At 49.7% G+C, this 23,694-nt stretch overlaps 1 protein-coding gene across 1 annotated transcript; it reads left to right on the top strand.

Annotated features, from left to right (window-relative positions):
- Window positions 1-12,400: 12,400 nt before the first annotated feature.
- LOC119395530 (uncharacterized) lies at window positions 12,401-23,062 on the top strand. The gene is made up of 5 exons (XM_037662514.2): window positions 12,401-12,689; window positions 17,702-18,049; window positions 18,860-19,027; window positions 19,152-19,347; window positions 22,619-23,062. The coding sequence occupies exons 1-5, from the start codon at window positions 12,658-12,660 to the stop codon at window positions 22,892-22,894; spliced, it is 1,020 nt and encodes a 339-aa protein (XP_037518442.1). The 5' UTR covers window positions 12,401-12,657; the 3' UTR covers window positions 22,895-23,062.
- The last annotated feature ends 632 nt before the right edge of the window (window positions 23,063-23,694 follow it).

Here is a 23,694-nt window from a genome sequence, read left to right as displayed (position 1 = left end):
CGCCTGGGGGTGATGACGGTGGTACATAGGGGCGTAGCCAGAAATTTTTTTCGGGGGGGTTCAACCATACTTATGTAGTTCGTGCGTGTGTTTGTATGTGCGCGTGTATATATACGCAAGCACAACTGAAAACTTCGGGGGGGGGTTGAACCCCCCTGGCTATACGCCCCTGTACGTCTGGGTTGTGCGTGTCCAGTAGGCAGAACTTGCTCTCATTGCGTGCATCAATCTTGAATACTTTTTATTTATTTACTTTCGTTTTTTTTGTTTCAGATGACGCGTGACTCATCAACCTTCCTAAATGAATTACACGATTCACTAACATATATCGTATTTCTCCACCGTGACCTTACCTGTACAACACACCAGCGCGCCTCATATTTTTTAGACTTGTACGTGTTCGTTCCACATTTGCACTCATTCGGTTAATCCTGCGCCATAGACATGCGCACAGGGGAGTGGGGGGCAAATAAATTCAAATAAACACAAATAAATGCAAATATGCAAATAAATGAATACGATATATGGGTTCGAGAAACACCACTCTTCAAACAATCAAGCTTTATTTTGATTTATAAAACGATCTTGACCTGCTTACTGCTACGGAGCATGGCTCTTACAGCTTATATTACTGCGGCGAGGTCCAGAAAATTTTCTCGTTTTCAAGATTCAGCAAAGGTTAAAATTTCTAATCCAAAATTTTCGCACTTACATTTCGCATATGGAATAATAAATGGTGTCCCACGCGTAAATTGGAAGCATCCATCACTAAATTACGATGCCGTATTCCACCGCTTAATTTTTACTAAAACAGGCCTGGTTTGGTGCCATCCCCTTTGTGCCGTAGCCGCAACAAACCTGAAAATATCGACCATTATGTACATAAGCTGTCGCCGTTTCAAAAATCAAAAGAAAAAGTTCTTTGAAATTTTATTCAGAAAATTAGGAATACCACTAAGTGCTCTAAATTTATCTCCTTTGGGGATATGCTTCATTGGAATTTAGTAACGGGAACGTCTGCGGGGCCCTCTGCGAGTTCCTGGGTGACACAAAGGCATTACCTTGCTAATTCATTGATCAGCTCTTCCCAAACCAAAATTAATACCATTAGAATCATCATTATTCAGCATTAATTTTCCCAAGCAAAAAAAAAATTATGTACTAGAACTATTGATTCTAAAAAATCTTATTTATTTCATTATTTATTTAGTTCTTCCGTATCACGGAAGTTACCGTATTCTATTTGGAAAAAAATTAGTTTTCCCTTTTCCTGTCACGATTTTGAGACATCGTAAAAGGGACGTTTTTCGTTTCTTTGGTGTGCAGTGTTCACGCTCTCCAAACACCGGAGTCAGATAACACGCATAAAATATTTTGCTTTGATTTTTAAAGTTTTCGTCGCTGAACATCAGCAAGCCAGCCCCACCGCAATGGACATTATCGCGACGAGTCAACACAGTTCCACTGAGTTTGCGAACTCTGCGTCCTGCATGCAGCCTGAAGTCACTGTCAGGGTCACTACGCCAACTAACTCATCGTTGTTGACGTGCACCACGAGCAGGTGACGGATCTGCCGCTAGTACGTTGCCAGTAACTGTCTCCCCGTGACGTCACACTGCCATCATAGGCGTGCGCAGGGTTCCCCATTAGGGGGGGCGAAGCTTCATCGCAGCGCCCCCACACCCTACTAAGTCCATGTATAGGGCAGATTTTGCGCCACCCCCCTCTTAGGTGACTAGAAGGGTCAATGTACGGGGCAGATATTGCGCCCCCCCCTCTTAAATGATTAGGGGGAGCGGCCGCCCCCCTGTCCCCCCCTGTGCGCACGCCTATGACTGCCATGACACGTCACTGAGAAGCCACCCCCTCGATATCCAAACCGAAGGTGTCATTTTTGAGGTAGCGCTATCGATACTCGAAGCACTATACAATACTCTTTTTAGGGTTCTCGACACGAGTGCTTTTATTTGGAGCGACAATCCGAAAATATTTAAAATTCGTGTCAGTACTCCTTTAATGTTCAAATTTACATTAACCGCCGGCTTCTTGGACAATCCCCCGTAGTGGGTACGAGCCAGATATAAGGAACAAGCAAGCGTATCACGACAATCGCCTTATTGCATTTGAAAAAAGCCACTCTTCCCTTTCCCTGATTTTTACCCAATGTTCCAATTTATTTTAACCGCCCGCTTCTTGGCCAGTCCCCCGTAGTGGGTGTGAGCCAAATGCAAGCAAGCAAGCAAAAAAAGCAAGCGTGCTCACGCGAGCACGTGAATCTTTATCCTGCTCTTACGCTGTACGTTGCCGCCACCGTTCCTCAGAGCAGGGCTCCATTTACAGAAGTCTGCGATTTCCCATGGCGGAAGCTGAGAAAGGAAGCGACGCCAAGCCAGGCGAGCCCTCCGATGCGCCGCAAGCGGGCTCAGAACCCAAGAAGAGTTCATTGAAGGCTCCCAAGGAGGACGGCTCGACGAGTGGCAAGAAATCAAAGAAGAAGAAGAAGAAAAAGAAGGCAGCCGACGACGCCGCCACGCATGACAGCGTCGGAAAGATTGCTTCGGACGCTGCCTCCAACAAGGACACCAGCGCGGGCTCGGCGAAGAAGTTGAAGGGTGTTAAGAAGTCCTCCAGCAAAGAAGGCAAGTCCGATGGCAAGGCTTCCAAGAAGGGCCTCCGTCCCACTTTAAGCGGGATCGAAGCAAAGGATGCCATCAAAGACAAGAAATCCAAGAAGAAGAAGAAGAAGAAAAAGCATGTCGCGTCTCATCTGCCCAGCAGTCCAGTGGCACTTCACCCGCCTCCAGATGCAACATCACAGCAGCCGTACCTCGCTTACCCACCGGGCACGCTTCCTTTTGCAGCGCAGCCTCTGATCCCACAGCCTCCGCCGGCAAGCGCCCCAGAAACCAGTTTGGGTGTCATCTCGAAACTTGAAGCTTTTCTTGGCCTCGGCGAGCGGACGGACGCGTCGCAACATCCCCCTGCAGATTTTACAGCAACACCGAATGTCGTTTCTCAACTGCATCCTCCGCCATTCCTGGCCCCTCAGGGTCCACAGATGCCCTATGGCCCCTCCCAATCGATGCCTGGTCAACCTGCGCCTGCTGGCGGACAGCCAGCTATGACAGCTCAACAAACGCCGCTGGTGACTGTTCAGCCGAATGTTGGCCAGCAAGAAGGATATGGTTATCCAACTTCCGGGCAGCCAACACTTGATCACAACGTAACGGACCAGCAGGCGACCGTGGATCAGGCGATGCGAGGACAGAATATGCTTGTGCAAACTACGCCTGTTGAACCGATACAAGGGTACATAGCACCCAGCCAATCGTTACCTAGCCAGCTGATGCGAGGGCAGCCCACGCCAATTGAACCTACTCCTGCTGAACTGGTGCAAGGTAAATTGATGCCTAGCTATTCATTGCCTAATCAGCCAATGCCAACACAACCTTTACCAAAGGAGCCAACGCTTACTGAGCCTATGGCGTCACAACATATACCGGGACCAACTGCATCGTTTACAGGTCAGCCCGTACCAACACAGGCAGTTCAAGAGCAGTCCGTGCCATTGGAGCCATTTTCTGGTCGGGAATTCACGGGCCAAACGGGTCACGTGTCACGGGCTAGTGGGCAAATGAATATTTCACACGCGATGTCGACAGAAACGGCGACATCAGAGGTGACGTTAGACAATGCATTAGCCCACGCCCAGCCACCACAAATTTTGCAAGGCGACGTGACGCAGCCCTTATACGGACCGCAAACATCAATTCGCACTCCTAGCAGGAGAGCAAGCGTTCTTTTCGCCGATTCGGCTAGTCCGCCTGGCGGGCCCTTTGTGCCAACGTTATACAGACAAGGCAGCCGGACAGAAGAGCCTCTCAACAACAGTTTCGCCATGTCTGAGCCACAAGCCCCACAAGAAGAAAGGCTCTCGCCAATGTATCCAAGACGGTTGTCATCTGTAAGGACGTCTGTCGCGCAACGTCCGCAGAGTGAATCGCCGCCAAGACGTTCAAGGTTTTTCGCGTACGGCCAAATGGAGGTGTCTCAACCAGCTTCGAGAAGGCCGTCCAGAAGCTCGCATGCGGCGGACATGTCACCTCGAAGAGCTTCCCGGTCATTGTTTTCTAGAAGGCCGTCGCGAACACGGGACTATTCTCTCGCCAGCTCTGGTTCGCTTTCAGATGCGATTGATGATATGCCGCCACCCTCACACGAGGATTACGACGTCACGGAGCCGGCGGAGTCTCGGCGAGACAGCAGCGCCAGGCGTCGTAGCTCATGCAGACGTCTTTCGCAAAGCACGTCGCGCGTTGTGACACGCGAGCTCGACGAAGATTTCGATCCTAATCGGGTCTGGCGCTTTTCTGTTGGGCGTGAGGAGTCTTCAGAGCTCCCTCGGCGCGCAGCGAGCGCTTCTAGGCCTTACCAGCTGTGGGAAACACGCTGCACCGCGGACACTACGCAGCACATCAAGTACACGGCTGCGGTAGCAGAGGACCTTCGGGTAGCTTCCCTGGCGCTCCGCAGGCTGCGGTATGACAATGAGACGGAGCGGCGCCGGCGGGACTTCCTCGCCACTGAGCTAATGAAGAGGGCAGCTCTTGCGAGCAGCGAGGTTCGCAGGGCTTCCATGGCATTGGCGGCCATGTACCCCGAGGATGTGTTTCCTAGAGAGACGGCGTCGTCCACGGAACAGAGGGGCAGACGGCTGCCGAAAGTTAGCGCGAAGAAAGCTGAGATGCCGGCGCGTCCCGCGGCTGGACCCGGTGGCGAACACAAAGCACAGGGCGTCACAAGCGTCCCGAGCAACTTATGGAGCGACAATAGGAAGATGTCGCATCGCGGGCAAGGCACACTCCTGTCGCGGCCAGCGGACGAAAGAGGCTCCAGCTCCCAGTTTCAGGAGTTCTTGTCCGAAGCGACGAGCTCAGGAGCGGCTGCCATGCCGAGTGCCCGGAAAGCCATGTCAAAGAGGTCCTTAGCGAGGAAGTCTTCGCGGGCGTCCCTGGCAACCGACGCGGAGTCATCCTCGCATGACGACAGCGGTTGCGATATGTGTGGAGGCTTGTGGCGAGGCCTAGTGCGGGAAGCCCCGTCCGAGCAAAGCTCGACAACACAGGTTAAAGTTGCCTTTCGTGGGCGTACCACGTTTCACCTTATTCGCACGCAAATGCATAAGCGCATGAGAGCGAGGTTTGACGAAAGGCGTCTTGCAATTGTGCCAGTGTCAGCGATATATGTTGAACCCATATGCATCTATATTCTTTGAGACAATTCGTTAAAACGGGATTTCGAAACTATACGACACCATTTTGCAGAACTTGGGATCCCTCGTATACTCTGCAACCTGCAAAATACTGAGTCACTCGGAGATAACTTCGAGATAACTCGGAGACAGCGTGTGTCCGCGTTTCTTCTTTCTAGTGTCGCTGTCCTTTTCGCGCACTGCTGCCTGAAAACGGGGAAAAAGTTGTTCATGCTCTAGTATTTACATATTTCAACATACCGCATTTTCCACGACATAGTTCGACGTAAATGTTGAGATCTGGCGGCATGCGCACTAACAATGATAGCTTCTTTCTGGTTCCCGTGCTTGTTCTCTGTCTAGATCTACTCCGCTTTTCCAGTAAATAAAACCAGCTGATAGTCGGCGCCTCGTCCTGAGTGTTCTTCTGCTGTCCCGTTGTTGGCGCTGTTTCACCATAAAGTATTGCCTTCTCGTCGGTGTGCTTGACTATAAGTTAATAAAACCACACAATGAATTCAGGTTCACGTAGAGAAGTCGTGAAGCCGTTCGCGGATGTGTAAGGTTTCGTTTATAATATATGTTCGCCGCCGCAGTGTGAAGACGCCGTATTGGAGCTAGGGGGTCACGTCACCGGTCCACTGACGTGGCCTCTGAGCTATCCGGGCGGCCGGAAGCGCAGTTCCGTCGCCACGGTAACCGCGTTGAGTGCCGTGCGCAGAGGAAGCCGCAAGTCCGAGCAACCGAAGCAGGATGTCCCCGACGTGCAGGTCACCGCCGTGCTCCTCGAAGAGGTCCAGACGTCGCCACTGGAATGCTTTCAGGGCCTCTCCCACAACATTGTGGCCTCGATAGCCGGCAAGGGTGACGCCCATGTACGAGCAGTTTTTGTGTCCTTTGTACACCTGAGGTCAATACCTTACGCTCTAAGAACTTTTCCCTAATACAATATGTTGGGCGAGTCGGAGTTGGACGACACCACAGAGGAAAAAGGCACACAAGAAGCACAGAACGCTGACCTATAGCATGCTTCTGCCAAGTTCCTATCTCTGAAACTATTACACGAAATGGCCAGTTGGGATTGTGGGTTTCGCAGTGAAAGAAAAAAAATTACAGGCTGCCCTTATTTACTGCTCTCAATCATACTCGACAATAACGTGTTCAAATTCAACTGTTTCGCTAGTCTTTTCGCCTTCTTAATTCTTGTGACTTGAACATCAGGGAGCTTGTCAAAGACTGCAAGCACACTGTCAGATGCCTTAGACATATACGCGTCTCTGCTCAAAATAACGAAACATGATCGTCGGAAAGGAGGAACCTTTACAGCGTAAATTGATGACGGAATATCTCAAATTATGTACGATTTTCTGGACCTCTTAAAAAGGGAAATATCGTAAATTATGACGCTCTAGAACGTATTCTTATGAACAACTGCAGCCCTCAGGTTGATAATTAAAAAGTTAAGTATTTTCGCCTGTCGATTTAGAGAGTCCGTCTGCGACGTCGGGGCGTGCTTCACTGCCATGCATAGCATACTTGCAAAAGATCTGTATCGTTTAAGAAACTAAAATAAAAAAACACCCCGTATATTTAACGCTTACCTTTCCCAGTTTCCAAGCGCTCACAGTTTTTTTATTATTTTTTTTTATTTTAGCTCAACAAGGAAATGCGTTCCTGTGCGCGTGCGAATCTATGCACTTGTGAGGAAATACATTTTGGCAAACTATCAACTTGCAAAGTCGTAAAGCGGTTAGAAGCCACGCATGCTCGCGCAGCTCACTCCTCAATATTTATAGAGGAGTTCCCATGAAGAGAACGCCAAAGCTACCACTGGCGGTCTTTGCCGGAAGCTGGCTGCGACTGGAAATAATTCGCATTATACGCTATAGAACTGTTCGTATGGGCAGGTGCCAGGCATTAGCGCAGGCGACAGGCCAACAGCAAACAGAATTCACGAAGGAAGAGTTTGGTGAATTCTGTTCCTGATTCTTGCTCCAGCGTGAACCTTCCAAGGTTGACGAGCATGTCGAGACGGTGGGCGAAAACACGTGGAATCAAATGGAGCTCGACACGGGAGTCGATGTCAACGTCGAGCATCGAGAACTGGAGGAAGGAGGTCAGGCGCAACCGGTCATCGAAAATGCAGAACAGGAAGACGGCGGACCGTACCACCCCATGCATGTGGATGGCGGACAGCCAGCGCTTGAGGAGGCGAACGTTGAGGCGGAGATGTGGAAGTTCGCTGAGAGCACAGTGCCCATGTTCCCAGAGTCGGGAGTGGCCGTCTTGTTTCTGCTGGCCTGCCTCGTTTGGATGGTTGTGTTGCTGTTCGCCGGGAGCGTGCACCACAATTCGGTGACTGATCATGAAGCCAAAACGGGACGCAGTAGGCCGGAGGACGAACGGAGGTAAGCGCCCGTCAACATAGCCCTGCACCGGGTTCTCTAGTAGAGGGGCGCCCCTTTCCCCAATTGGAAGAGTCCGAAAGAAAAGATTCTCAATGCCTTTGACATTGAGAATTTTGGATTGAGAATCTTTCCGTTCTTGGAACACACCATCAGGGGTCCTCGGATTGCATTATTGTCGAAAATTACGGAACGGGTCTGACATATATAGCCATATAGCAAAGATATAGGGCGGACTTGGCGCCCTCCTTAAATGCACCCCAAGCTTTTGAGGTGCAAATACTCTCTCCCTGGCAAACAGCAAACTAGTGTTTTCTAAAGCAGACAAAGCGTAAGAAATTTCACGCAATGTAAATTTGTCATCCACCGAATGCATAAACATAGGCGTGCGCAGGATTCCCCTTCAGGGGGGGGGGGGGCGAAGGTTCGTCGCAGCCCCCCCCTTCCAATTATGTCAATATATGGCGATGACATTGCGCCCCCCCCCCGAGTCGCAGCGCCCCCCCCTCCCTTTATGTCAACGTGCGGGGCCGACTTTGCGCCCCCCCCCCACTCTTAAGTGAATGGGGGGGGCTGGGGGGGCAGGGGGCAGGGGCGGCCGCCCCCCCCTGCCCCCCCCCCCCCCGTGCGCAAGTCTATGTGCATAAATACCATTATAGGGTAAAAAGGAAACCAATCAGTTTCATTAGTTTTCTTAGCAAACAAGGAAAAGAACGAACAAATTCGGCAGATCCCACGCGTTGTGGGAATCTGTTTCATGCGAAGCAGTCAGCGAGTACTTCTATTGTGTATTTTATGGCTTTGAGCCAAGCGTTACGAGGTGGATCGACGTGTTTTTGTAAGCGTAGTAGCTGTGTGCACATCGTGGGCTTACCACGCACGTCGACAACACTGGCGTTTAAAGGCTAACTTATGGTGCGACGTAACGTCAGCCCTCGCGGTTAGAGTGCACACGTCTATCGAAACTAACTGCACTTCATGGTGCAATGATGTGAACATCATACGTAACTTATCTATTCTTTCGGGGTGGAGCAATGCTTCAATATAGCTTTCTGAATCATAAGAATACATATGTAATGTTTATTAGACTGCTATAAAAGCGGAGCCAACACTGGAACCGCAAACGTTAATCTGATATGACGCCTGTATAGTAGGAGTACATATATAGTGTTTGTTGCTTTCTTGTAAAATTAGATAGCCAGTACCACAACCACAATTGACGTTGCACCGACATTACGCCTGCATAGACTGTTTTTACAAACCAGTTCAGAGACCTGGCATGGCTCTGTGGTAGAATACGTGATTGCCACGCAGAATTAATTCGGTTCGATTCCTCCTGGAATCCCAATTTTTATTCTTTCCATTCTTCGGGTCAATGCTGCCGATGTCGGCATTTAAATTACTAATGTCCGTTCTCGCCGTTTCTGGACAGGTCGATATAAACTGTCAATCACCTGTGGCGCATATCCGTACACCGCGGCCCGTGATAAACGGGTATGTGCATCACGTGTCTGGAGGAAAGGGTTCGACGACGTACGCGACAGGATTTTCACGTTATTCATGTCATGACCCGACAGTCATATTTGTCAAATCCTCTTACCCTCCCATGCCGATTTTGGTCTACACCGAGTAAAGGAGGCAATCACGAGAGCACCCAGACGTATAGGCGGCCAGATAGATACGTAGATGGAAACGCTCAAAGTGCCAAAGGTTCGCTAAGAAATGCTTCGCATTTAAAAACATGAACTTTATACCAACCTGTGTAACTTTGCTATACAGTCGGACGTAGGGGCGCGTAGCCACAAGTTTTGTTCGGAGGCGGGAGAAGGGGGGGGGGTAACCGCTTCTTCCGGGCTACACCAATGGTCGGGTGTACGACAGTATCCTTTATAACATAGTGTTCTTGTGTGTTCACTCTGAAAAGGACGGCATACCATATTATGTACGCGTCTGTGTTTGCCACAGCCCACCGACATCGCCACCGACTGCCACAATGACTTGGACTGCACGTAAGTTCCTGAAGCCACTCGCGTTTACCGCTCACTTTCTTTGAAAGTTGGTGATTAGAGGAACCGCAGATGTAAATTCGCTATATATACCACATATACAGTAATCACCGTGCGAAAGAGCTCTGCAGTTCGCAGTGACATATAGTATCATGCTGGGTGTACTTAAATGCGACACTCCTTTGAACACAGAAGCGGTCAAACATAGGAAGGCAACAGGCAGGTGCAGTGATGTGAGTATTTGAAGTCGAATGCGGGGGCGAAACATGAATATTCAAGTTTTGCATCGGCCTTCATGCAATATAGGACGTCCTTTCTTTATGGATGTGGGACTTTTTTTTGGGGGGGGGGGGGGGGGGGCGTCTATCGAGCTTTATGCATGGTTTGCAAGAAGTGGTCTTGCACCACGGCAGATGATTAGACGGAGTAACAGGCGACAAACTCCTGAAATCCCTCTTACCAGGTGTGGCAACGGAATGTTCGCTGGAGCGTATATTATTATTATTATTATTATTATTATTATTATTATTATTATTATTATTATTATTATTATTATTATTATTATTATTATTATTATTATTATTATAGTACAGCATCGTTCATACGTTCCTGAAAAAAAAAAAAAAAACTCGGGAAAAACAATCCTAATTCGCTATAACACCGCGCAGTTTCGATTGATGACGGTATCGCGTACGATAGCACCGGGAATTACTATTAGTCCGCGTAGATATCAACAGAGTCCTCAGCCACCAAGGGAGGTTTAAAAGGGATTGAAACATTCATCCGTGCCCGCACATAAATGTGAGCAGGCCGAAGGTGTCCGAGTTATTCTGCTTCACGGAAGCTGCTCTAGGGAGCTTCAGGCGCTTTCACGTTTCTGTACAGCGCCGATGACCGTGTCTTCGTCCGGCCCGACGTCTCCCAAGAGTACGCCTGCAGGGAACGAGTGGCTGGTGTGCGACTCCGCGCTATGCCTCGGCGAGGCCCACCGACTGTCGACGCTCTTGGAAGGCGAACCGTGCCGCAACTTCTACGACTACGCCTGCCAGCGGTTGGACGAAACTCCACCGCTGCCGAAGCAAGGCACCGCCTCGTCGACGGACACGCGACTCGCCGACACGCTCGAGGACGCCCTGCTCGCGTACGTGCGCGACACCGCGCACAACGACGTGGCCCCGGCACGAGAGCTGCTGGACGCCTGCGGCACCGGCTCGGCGCAGGACCTGGCCGACTTCGTGGCCGCCTACGTGCAGCCGGTGAGTGCTGCTCTCACATACGTACACTGACGGCGCAAAAGCATTGACATGGATAAGAGGGAATATACGGAACGATCCAACTTTTTACAATAGCATATCGATTGTGTGCACTGAATATTCCTCACTGTAACATTCTGGCACTCGCGTTCATTCGAGATGATACAACAGTATTCGCGTCGAGCCTAACTTGAACTCGAATTGCGTACAACGTTTTGCAAAGTGTCCGACACAGCAGGCACGTCCTAGGCGGTAGCATTAACATGCTGGCAGCGATAATGTCGACATAATGCACGCACCACAGATATCTTGTCCGTGGCGCCGCTGAGAGACATCAAGCGATGCAGCAGCACAAAGCCAGAACCACATATCCAGCGCGGTGAGTAGGGATCGAGAAGTTTTCGACGATGTTTTCTCGGCTCTCTTCTCGCGCGTGATTATTTCGAATTAATGAAAAACAACAACAGGTGTGTGCATGCCCTGCGCGCCTCGCAGTCGTGGCCGGCCAGTGACGTGACGAGCGACCTCTCCGTGTGGGAGGCCGCCGGACGGCTGCTTCGCGAACTGAACGTGGCGGCGCTGCTGTCCATGGTGCCCGTGGTTAGGCGCACAGCAGCTGTTGCCCTGGGTCCCGCGCAGCTACTGCTCATGCCAGGAGACGACGCCTCGCAAGAGCAGCTGCTCTCCGACGCCGTGCGCGCCACGGTCACCTTCGTGTCGCCCACGGCTGACGCGCGGACGGTCGCCGAAGACGTCGTCAAAGCACTGTCCGCTCTCTCCAAGGTGCGTGCAGTCATGCGCGAGAAGTTTCACTTTCGCAAGCAGTACTAGCAATATTAGAGATGAGAGTGGGGCTAGTTGGCACGAATTCCTCACATGAGACATATATCTAATTAGCACAAAAAAAGGACACGGTGAAGAAACATACAGGACGCACTTTACCACTGCGTCCTGCAGAGCCTGTTTCTTCCACTTGTCCTTTTTTGCGCTACATAATTAGATATGCCTCAAGTCAGTTCTAGCAACAACCCTAATCACACTCACATGTGGCTTCTCCGCAATAAGAGTCGCTTTGCGGCGAAGCCAGCTTCTCGTCGCTTAACGAATGCTGTTACGATACAACATGCTATCATCGGTATCGCACGCAATAGGGTGCGTGCGCATGCGTGAACTTTGTGCACTTTGCACTTACATTACATTAACATAATCGAATAAAAACGTCAAGGTGGTTCAATGAGTCTCTCACGCTGCGGCTGGCTGTCTTGCAAGGAGTCTGGTCCCCGAATGTATAACATAATGCATTACCAAGTGTGAAGTAGGCTTTCGCCTTCAAGTGTTACAGAGAGTTTTTCACACATAAGTGCAACAGTATAAACTAACTCTAGTGAAAGGAAACTTTTGCACCGCCTGTCGCTGAACAGAAGCTTCAGGCGCGAGAGCTGCCTCTTTTGCCTTCACTCGTGCAGATGCAGGACGCAGCCTTGACGGCGCCCGGGCTCCTTTATGACACGCTGCCGCTGTCCAACCTGAGCGCAGGCCTCGCTGCTTTGGTTCGTACCGCGAGCCCATCGTCGACCGTCGCACCATCTTCTGTGCTGGTGTTACCGGGAGTCGACCTGAAGTCCCTATCGGAGCTTGTGTCCGCTGACGCACTGGGGGTGCTGCACTATGTAGGCTTCCGAGCTGCCCTGTGGGCGGCACCGTTCGTGGCGACGCCTCCCGACAAACTCATCACGGCGCACATGCTCACGCGTCGGCCTCCGATCGCCGACAAGTGCGTATACCTGTTGTGTTTTGACTTACCAAGCCGAAAGCCTTACATGTGTGTCATGCGAACGTGGCTTTGGACGAAAACCGGGCGTGAGTGAAGTGAAGCAAAAAGGACCTCGTGACGTCCAGGGGAGTTAAAGCCACACAAAAGCGAGAGAAAGCAGGACTGCGCTCATATATGATGATAATCAAAACGAATTAAGCGAGTACTGAGTTAATTGGTGAAAGTTAATTAGCGATGGTGAAAACAGTGAACATCAATCAGTGAACGTTGGACGTCGTCCACGGTGAAATAGCCACACCGGATGGCTTTCGCCTTCGAGTCGTAGGCGAATGCATAAGGGACGCCCTGTGATTAGGTCGAAAGTGTACACCGCCATGTGTATTTACGAAATGCTTCTAAGTTTCCTGAATAACTGCAATTTAAGCCGGGTGACATTGCCTTCGTGTTTAGGACAAGCGCGAAAGGCAGCACATGTAAGGCCAATATTTTCGCCCTTCTCTTAGGGAGCAGCTCCCCTTGGGTCAGTGTCGAAGAGCTCCCCTTGGGTCAATGGTCAGTAGCCAGGATATTGTTTCTGAAGGGTGGAACCACCACCGTGCTTGTGTGCACGCGTGCGTGTTTGTACGTGTGTATATGTATACATACAAACTAAAATTTCGGTGTTTAGCGCGGAGGTCAAATCCCTTGCTTCACTCTTGGTGTCAGTTCACGAAGCGTGTCGTAGGTGAAACGAGTAGCGACGTACTGTTACCGCCATAATGATCCGGTGAAGCGAACAGATGAATGCGGTAGCTCTTCATTTAAAAAAAAATCAAGCGAAGAAGAATTCAGTGTACCTGTGAAATAATGGAACGCACAGACCAACCCGCATCCTGCAATTCGACTTATGGCACTATTAAATAAAAGTTCGGCGGCATGTTACACTTTCTGTAACACTAATTCGCTGTCTTCACGTGACGTCATGTGATGACGTGGCAAAATTCTGCGATCCCTGACGTCAAGATAACGTCATGTGACGGCTTTCCTTCTCCACACGCCGCTCGCTCAGTCTTGCACGAGTTTCTTGAAGGAGGCTTCTCCACAGTACGACCTTTTGTGTGGAGAAGCCTACTTTTGGCCTTTTATTAAAGAAAATGGTATTGGACGCTAGCAAGCATTAACTTAATGGGCTTGCAAGTAATGCACATCTATTGATGATGACGATTCCTCATAGGTGTATATGTTATAGGACACACAACATTTTAATAACACGGGAAAACACAATCAAAAGCAACGTGCAATATTTGCACAGACCGGCTTTTTCCCATGCATTTTTCTATGGGGACGCTCTTCAGCAGCGACACGGCATCAGATACAAAACGGTAACCAAATGCACGAACTACGCTGGAAAATACACTTGCCGCAGCCATTATGACGTTGAGCGCTCATCTCTCAAATCGGAAATTAGTCACCCGCCGACGGGAAGAAGGTGGAAAGAGATGCATGGTTTCTTCTTGCGATTGTGCTATACAAACTATTTAAAAGGGCCCTGCAACACATTTTCAGCCGCCGTGCGCATTTCCGCCATGTTGAAGGCTACGCGCGCTCCGCATGTGCACACACGGAGCGTACGTATCAACGTGTGGCGGCTGATAGGAACGGCAGTGCCGACATAATTTCTTGCGCCGTGTTGCTCAGATTGAGGAAATTGGGATGCTGAAAAAAGGTTTGCAGGAAACTAGCCTCCATGTGTTATTAGATTTCCTTGCGGCCGACTAGAAGCGGCAAATCGTTCTGTTGCTCTGGCTACTAGCTGCTTACGACTAACGTCGTGTTTACGTTCGCCGTTCATAATAGATGCGGTATGTGACAGCATCAGCACTCATCAGAGAACACTATTTTGTGTCAAGCCGAAACGAGACAGATTTTGCACCGTGTGCTTGCAGGCCCAGACAAACCCGCTTCGTGTACGAGCTTCAAAGCTGCATCGCGGCTACTCGCGCATGCCTGCGCTGCTGCTGACAACATTACTTTGTTTATTACATTGCGATAACTACTACATGTTAGACAGGTAGCTCGTGCGCGTCATCGATTCTCAGCGAACGGACCGTGTGCACTGGAGCGTGTTGTTTGTAGTTCATTTTCGAATGCCTCGTGCGCGTGTTGCTACACTATGCGTGTTTTTCAAGCATTTCATGTGCTCTCACTGCCAAATTGAGAGGAAGACCCGGATTTCCTGACCGCCCCTAGTATTTTTTTTAACTTCTACCCTAAGAAGAGCCAATACCCGTTTCTCCCAAATTTTTGACATTTTAATCGTGCGGTAATTCTATACGTAACATACGTCGGCGACTGCAGCGGCGAAATATTTTTATTGCAAAAAATAAAAAAACAGGGCAACGTTTTATTTCAAATTAGATGCACAACACATCAGGTCGACATAGGCTATCCCTTATGAAATACGCTTTGAAATGGGTCAACAGCACTTTCTTACCGTCATCGCTGTGCCTAGCCGTGCCACGCGCTAAAGCCTCCTCCCAACCATCCTACACTGCACGCATGACGCTCAGATAGCTAACAACGCTTTAGTCCCTACACTCGAAACAGGCAGACAAAATTTATAATCCTGCGCAAAGCTTCATTCTCAACGACGACAGGCTTACATGCGACCCGGTGACAAACATGTACATTCTTCTCGTTGTGAGGCAGTTCTTTACATGTAATAACTGTCAACGTAATAAGTAGGAAATACCGGTAACGTGTACAGTCCCTTACACAGTCGTCTGACATTTTTATACCTCGATTGCGTACTATCAAAGCAGATACAAGCAAGATGTTATAGCAGCGACAGCAATACGATTCAGACACAAGCCTCCAACATGGCGCCGAATCGGTAGCTTCGTCAAACCTCCGACAGATGGCAGCAATTTTGCATAAGGTCTATAGCGCAGAATGCGGCCGGGAATTTACAATTACTTCTTTAAGTCAGCTAGAAATTACTCGTTCTTCTCTCGACAAATGATGCTATAAACCCAAATGACCGCGCCATGAACACAAGATTCACGGCCATTGGCCGGTTTGAGCATCGTGAGCTGCACGGTTACCGTGGCCGCCGCGGGGTGCCGCGACGTGCCCGCGCGATATCACGCTGAAAGTAAGCCGCGGGTTCGAAGTGCTCAAGGTCATGACGCGCGCTGACGAACGGACGTCTTGCCCCCTTGTCATCCCCCCCCGCGTAGCTTTCAGCGCTCTCGCTGGTACGCACGGTGTAAGAAAAAAATGGAGCGCGAATTCTGCGGTTAATGTAGGTCTTGGTGTAGTTCTAAATCCCGCGCTAAATTGTAATAAAAGCAAACACCGCAGACATTCGACGTGAAAAGGTAAGCAAACGCGAGAGTGCGGTTGCGAACGGCTCCGCCAGCCCGCCCGTAAGCGAGAGTCGCGGGAGGGGCGTCTGCTCAAGGAACTCCGATTGCCCGCAGCGCCACCGCCGCAAGCATAGCACGGACTAAAGCCCCTCAATCACGTCTACCGTCGGCGGAAAACTCATGGAGGGGCTTTAGCACGGACAACCCAGCGATTCCCTTGGCAATCGCGCCCTTGCAGAGGCGGTGGCACCCTCTCTTGCGCGCCGTGGGCATCAGCCGGACGTTTCAGAAACATTTATCGCAATTTTAGGTAAATTGTTGCGATTAATTCTTGGTTATTTATGTAGTTTATATTAGACCTTGTTAGTTTATTTTGCACTGGTTTTGAGCAGTGCTAGCCTTGTTTTAGGCCTTTATTGACCACTGCGTGACCATGCGGCATGGGACAGTGGATGGACAAGCCGGGCCCCTAAAGTGGTATACACACTTAAAATGCTGTGCTGGTATACGAAAGGAAGCGCTTAAAGCGTGCGACAAATCCCTGTAACTCCGCTTTGACGGATTCTAACAAAAAAAAAAAAGAAAAATGCGGCAATGAAGCTATTCGACGGTTACTTGGAAATTCATTACGTGCTGCAGGAACCCTTTATGGGGAAATCGTTAAGTGGCTCTTTGCGCGATGACCTTGAACACGGCAGGGGGAAAAAGTGGTACAAAAGCCCACGTGGCCTACGCCGTCAATGACGTCTTCGTGTGTCGTCTTCATGACGGCACGTACAGCTGAAATTTTCTATGGTCAAACACGGGGCCAATCTCGGAGGTAGCACAACACCACGTGAGGCGATGCTAAGGACGTTAACATCTCCTCGATGTCACATCGAATCGAACAGCAAACCGACTACAGTATGAGCTTTGCGTGCTTGAAATAAATGTGACGAATTTTGATAGTGAACAGACGGCTTAAAGGTATTGGAAGTCTGGAAACGAAGTGTGGCTTCTTTTCCAGCCTCGTAGCGGTAACCATCAATTGGAAAAACGTCCGGAGAAAACAGCAAAAGGCGTGACGTTGGAAATGTGTACGCGAAATATGAAGACGTTTTTGAGGGAACCGCCGAACCACCACGCCCACGTGTAGCCAAGGGATCAATAAAGGAAATGGCTTTCCACATCCACTTGCTTGCGTCCGGGCAGACGTTCATGGTCGGATATGTCGTGCGCCAACGTCACCGCCTTCGTCCCCAACGTGATACTTATCATTGTCGTCACTCGGAGGTGTTGCACCACATGGCGGGAATTTTCGAAATCGTCAAATGCGCCGTGTTATCCCAAGCTTGTAGGTTCGGTCCCTACCTGCGGCAAGTTGATTTTTCATCCACTTAAGTCACCTTTCCATTTATGTTATAATTACTATACTACCTTCCTTAGCTTCGTTATCTGTTAGTTAGTTTCATTAGGTTGTAATATCGTAATAATTATTGGGGTTTAACGTCCAGAAACCGCGATACGATTACGAGGGACGCCGTAGTGGAGGGCTCCGGAAATTTCGACTACAGTTCTTTAACGTGCACCCAAATCTAAATACACGGACCTCAATCATTCTTGCTTCCATCGAAAATGCGACCGCTTCAATAGGTTTTGGTAAAGCGTCACCTGATGCCCGTGCAGGCAACGCGCGTGCAGCCGTGCCGTGGGCCACGCTGTGCCGCTGGTGTACCTGCAGGCGATGCGCGGCGCCCTGGGTCCGCTGACTGTGGCCCGCATGTGGACCGACCAGCTGGAGGATCGCTTCCTGCGCAGCCTGCCGCTGCTCCTCCCGCAGCCAGGACCCGACGCGCACCTGGTGGCCCGCAGCGTGCGAGACACTCCGCTGGCTCGATTCTACCCAGCGCGACTCGCGGATGCCAAGAGCTGGAACGCATACCTGCTCGCGCTGGCCGCCTCTATGGCCAACGCCACGGGTCAACGGAAAAGCACGCTGCTGAAGGTCCGCATGGCCGCCGCTGCCGCCGACCGGTGCGTGTGCTGGCGACACTGCGCCCTATCGGTTCCATATATGCGTGCGCAGGGTTCCCCGTTAGGGAGAACACTGCCCACGGACACTGGTGCCATCCTTTCCGTAGGTAAAAATGGGAAGTAAACAGTTCTTGGAATGCAACTTAAGTGGTCCTCGGCCGCCATTATCATCAAAAACCTACATGGCCATAACCGTGCATATTAAAGAATGACGGGACGCGTCCGACTGAGTAACGGTATGAGGCAGACTTGGCGCCTCCTCCCTTTCCCCCTCGTGCGCACGCCTACGCCTCTTCGTCTTAGGTTTAGTTTAGAGGGCTTAGCGGAATAGCCGGATCGAAATGCGCATGCGCCATTTCTCAGATTTTAGCGTTACCGTGAAAAACATGGCGGCGGTTTCGGACGCCCGTTTCAAACTGAATTTGGCGTTGCTGCAAGGAGGATTCACTTCGCTCGCAGCAGAAGGCTGTGCAGAATGGCTTCGCTTACCTAGCTCAGGCAGTTTCGACGAACGAGTATTGTGGAATACCAAGCGGAGTTTTCGAGATCACTTTCCAAACGTTCCTAGGCCCAACAAAAAGAGAATCACTGTATAGATAATTGTGCAAAGTATAAATTTTCGCTTATGGTGCCAACGCGAAGCTAAAACTGTTTTAAATCCTTCAAACGCGACAATGCACGTGCATATGATGACACACTACAGTGAAGCGTTGTCGGTGACTGGCAGTTATTACTTATTACGGTGTTGCGCGCTTGTGTCGTCGGCAGCATGCTGCCGCTTCTTGGCGAATGTATGTCGTTCGTGTGCAGTTCAGGTGGATGGGCGATGGACATGCGGCCGACGTGGCTACCCGGAGGGGCCCTGCGGTTACCGCCCGGGCTGTTCGGTTCCGTCGTGCCACTCAACAGCTCGCTGCGCACTCATCAAGTGGCAAGGGTGGCAGTGCGCTTGTACACCGCCCTGGCCGCACTACTCAGGTATACACACAAGTGCATGTTTCAGCGCGCGGTAGGGAAACCTGTGACGTAGTGTTAAAATTATACGTCCTATACGCAAACCGATCTTCAGGTATACCTTGGATTTCATGGCGCGCGCTCGCAGAGACATTCCGGGCGTGTTCGATTCACCTGTGCGCGAGTCTGAGCAGGCGAATCTCCGCAGCGTGGCCGAATGCCTCCGCAGAGACTTGGACGCCATGCCGCCGGCGCTCAAGAGCGGCTTTCCGCCTGCCAAGGAACAGCCTTGGGCCCTCTTTGACCAGGCGGTGGGCTTAGCCCTGGCGCACGATAACCTCGCGGTACGTACAATCGCCCGAGGCGTCAACGTGCACAAGAAAATAAATTTTGTTACGGCGTTTGGTTGTGTCACGACTAGAAACCGGATTTTAGGCAAATGCCTATTTTGTTCCGTGCGCTTCTATCGCACCACTTCGATATGAGCATGAATTAGAGGCTAAGGAGGGCTTTTATAGTGTTTTTATAGCACCTATAAATGCCTACTTTTGGCGTTCGTGCCTATAAATTGCATTTTTTTCAAAACATGGCGCCTATGTGAACACTAACCTCAAGTTTCGCTTCCCGGTGCAGCTTGAGCCCGTTACTCATGATGTTGCCGCGCAAAATTGACTGTTCGGAACTCTATGGGGTTCAACCTAGTCCTCTATATTTTTAACTCCCGGAAACAACCACTAGCAGCAGTGAAATGGGACGTGCCGGCGAGCATAAGCCGCCGCTGTGACATGGCGCGAGCGGTTGGCGAATGCGTCAGGGGTGAGTGAAGAGCAAAAGAAAGAAAAATGTGATGTGTACGCGACTTCTGTTTAGTTTGTAATCAGCCGGAGAGGGATTCAAACATCCCTCGAAAATTTTCAGTTTTGCATGTGTGTATATATAAATGCACACATAAACATAGACACGCACGAACGTACATAAAGCATGGTTGTATCCCCCCCGCCGAAAAATTTTGCACCGCCAAGGGAGAAACAGGCACTGGGTGTGTCCAGATAAGATCGAACACGAGGTCCCGGTCACCATTCCCGATTGTGATGAAATTTACTGTAGGTCTAGGCATTACACCCAGAACAGAATGTGAGAAGGGCCTGGGGGCCCACCTGCACCACTAGTGTATCGCAGGTAACACCCAGAACAATGGTTTCGCAGTTAGTTTTGCGAAAAAAAAAATTTGTTCGCCTGAAAAATATACAAATTCTGGCCGCAAAAAACACTTTTCTGCCAATTTCGCGATTTCTGAATTTTGAGCGCACCTAGGGAAAAAGGTGCACTTCTTCGTCACAATATTTATTCCCCTTAAAGAACAAGTGAAATACAATCTTATGAGAAATACAGTCAGAGGGATTTTTAAAAAAATTAAAAATGGCCTTTTTGAAAAAATTATTTTCAAATTTCGGCGTTTTTGGTAAATCACTTACGTTTCAGCCCAACTATCAAGTAAAACGGACCGCGATAAAACCACGAAAATTATTTTAAAGGAGAGCAAAAGTATCAAAGTTAATATGTACCGATTTTTATTATCCTCACTTTAACTTGCTTGCAGCAATAAATTCCTGAAATACAGGTATTTTGTGCGATTTGCCAAGTTCGTGATTTTTTTCTTCAAAAGTGCTTCGACAAGCAAGGGAAATAATAGACTCATAAGATTGTATTTCACTTGTTCTTTAAGGGGAATAAATATTGTGACGAAGAGGTGCACCGTTTTTTCCCTAGGTGCGCTCAAAATTCAGAAATCGCGAAATTGGCGGAAAAGCGTTTTTTGAGGGCCAAAAGTTGTATATTTTTTTTCAGGTAAACAAAATTTTTTTTCGCAGTACTAACTGCGAAACCATTGTTCTGGGTGTAGTGCCTAGACCTACAGTAAATTTCATCACAATCGGGAATGGTGACCGGGACCTCGTGCTAGATCTTATCTGGACACACCCTACTACGCGATTCGACCGGTCCAGTAGGAATAATTCCCTCCTCCTGGTCTTTTAGCGATCTGGATGTCTGCTCCTGCTCTACCCTTCTCAGTCATGCCGAAAAGAAAGGAAATAACAGAGGTGTGTGCCAATTTGCCAGTGGGCAGTTGACTAGCCATGCTGTAGAATAAGCGGAGAGACCGTGTTCTGCAAAGCGTGCGTGTCAAACGACAATTGCACGGCTACATTCAACTGTTGATGCTTGTGTACCACCTTAAACAATTAAATTCTGTTGTTTTCCTGTCGTAAATAGAGGTTGCGCACGTCTTCCTTTGAAATTATTTGCATTTATGTAAATATTTATTGGGCCTATATGTTTACGATATTGGAGGCCTAAAACGTTCTGCAGTGCCTACCTATTTTTGGCGCCTCAAACGCGCTTTTTAATGCCTAAATAGAAACGCGACATATATGTCCTACCCAACGTTTATAGAACTTGTTGGTCCTACCGCGCCCCGGTCGGTGAGTGAAGGCGGTGGCGGGCGCTCTAATGCGGGAGACACTGGGTTCGATTGCTTGTGCTGTTGCGATGGAAAGAAACGAGAGCAGCTGAAAGCGTGGCTTCCGGCCCAGTCAAACTCAGACATGCCTTGACTGTCGCTAGGCGAATCTGTGCTTTCAGCCAGCGTCACCGTAGCACTATAATCTTGGTCTGGCCAGCGCTATCGCACCGCGGGTGCATTCCGAGTGCCAGGCATGACTAGAATATAAGCACATGCGGTGCGATAGCGCCAGCCGGAGCAAGATTCAAGCGCTACGGTGACGCCCGCTGAAATCAGATTCGCATGGCAACAGTCGAGGCATGTCGGAGTTCGACTGGGCTGGAAGCCACGCTTTCCTCTGTTCGCGTTTCTTTCTACATACCTGCCAAGTTCGGAGAAAGGGAATCCGGGAGATGTACTCAACGGGGGCTTGCTTACCAGCTATTTCGTCAGGCAAGGGACCATAAGGGGCGCCGTTGAGACAGGGACGGTCGCAAGCGCTGGTGAACACGCTATCTCGACAGACATCGGTAACGGCTACCCTTTTAAGTGCTGGGCTCTCCACTTAAAGCAGTAGTGACACAAATTTTTGAAGGCGAGATAACTTGTGGGATAGATCTGTACACAAACGCATCATCTACGAAATATTAACGGCTGATATAACCTATAACACATTTAGGATCAATTTTTAAATTGCGTGTAGCGCATCTGTACGCGAAACGTCCCACCTCGCGTCACCGTGACGCACGGGGCGCGCAATGCACTAGACGTGCGGGGAAAAACTGGATTTCCGGGAGATTTTCCTATGATCCGTACAACCGGTAGAAACGTTCAAAATCCGGGAGTCTCCCGGGTAATCCGGGAGACTTGGCAGGTATGTTTCTATCGCGATAGTACGCATGTGTTTGCGAGGAGGATAAGCCGTATGGTGCCTGTGGCTAGCGCAGCCCAGCCTATAAGAAGCCGCTTTTTCGCCAGTAATAAATTCAATTTAACGAATTAAATCATTACAATTTACTAATGTGTGCATGTATTGCTCGGCACGGAAGGAATGGTAAATATGACCGTTTCATCAGATGCATACTTCATAGCAGAGTGACTGCTTCCTGCAGGAATTGATGGACACTCGGCGCATCTGGGGCAAGGACCTGCGGCTGAAGGGTCTCGAGAATCTTTCCTCGGACCAGCTGTTCTTCGTGTACTACGCAATGGATAATTGCGAGCGGTCGGACGCGCAGGCGCAGCGTCGTCTTGCATGGCCACTCGGAGGACAGGAGCGCGTCAACGGGCCGCTACGCCATTGGGCCCCATTCGCCGAGAACTTCGGCTGCCTCGACGGGCAGCCCATGGTAGCGCCCAAGCGGTGCCCGCTGCTCGACGCCTCCTAGCTAAACGTGCTCTGCTTAACGGCACGCCGACTCATACACTACGAATGCCATAGCCTGTGTTGATCAATGAAAGAAAATCGGCAACTCGATCATGGCCCATAGTTGGTTATCTCGGCCCCCGTCATTTCTAGAAGCGGGCGCCGCCTGGTGCACACTTGAGTGCAGTTTACAGGGGCGGGCACAGCGGCGTCCTCACAATTGAAAAAAATAAAATAAAATGAGTCGATGCCATTATCTGCAGCCGCTTTTCATCTAGACGAATGGAAATAACCCTATCTGCGCACTTTAGTTCATGTATAGACACTATATTTTATTTTGATTAGGAAATTTTACCGTTTCAACACCCATCACTCTAAGAAAAAAAGGGTGTCCGTTGACCCTTCTTTGCTACACATGTGACTCTCCCATGTATAACTCTCTCTAGGAAAGTCGTGCATCCCACGACTCTCCAAAAGAGCCAACATGACTCTCTAAAGAGAGTTATACATGGGAGAGTCACAAACAAAGAAGAGCCAAAAGACACCTTCTTATTCTTAAAGTGATTCCTCTTCACGATTCTCCAACCTGGCGATGTAAACATGTGTTTTACGGTGTATGAAGTGTGATTTAATTGGTTTAATTAGCAAATGTATCGTTCAAGTTACCATCCACATAATTTCCGTTTTGGCTGACAGTTTATCTAAATTGAATGCAGGTTAAGGAATTGGTTCAATCTAAGCACCTATACATAGCTTGCATTGACGTCACCGTGGCCGTCATCTTTGTGAACCAACTGGTTGAGACGCAGGGTGAATTCTTGC

Source organism: Rhipicephalus sanguineus, chromosome 6, assembly GCF_013339695.2.
Source record: "Rhipicephalus sanguineus isolate Rsan-2018 chromosome 6, BIME_Rsan_1.4, whole genome shotgun sequence".
NCBI lineage: Eukaryota > Metazoa > Arthropoda > Arachnida > Ixodida > Ixodidae > Rhipicephalus > Rhipicephalus sanguineus.
This window is presented reverse-complemented; position numbering and strand designations above follow the sequence as displayed.

Excerpts from the sequence above, each read along its gene's own strand:
- LOC119395530 (XM_037662514.2), top strand. The coding sequence starts at position 12,658 with ATGCTCACGCGTCGGCCTCCGATCGCCGACAA. Across the intron at positions 18,050-18,859 it reads GCCGCCGCTGCCGCCGACCG|TTCAGGTGGATGGGCGATGG; the intron begins GTGCGTGTGCTG and ends GTTCGTGTGCAG. Across the intron at positions 19,028-19,151 it reads GCCCTGGCCGCACTACTCAG|AGACATTCCGGGCGTGTTCG; the intron begins GTATACACACAA and ends GCGCGCTCGCAG.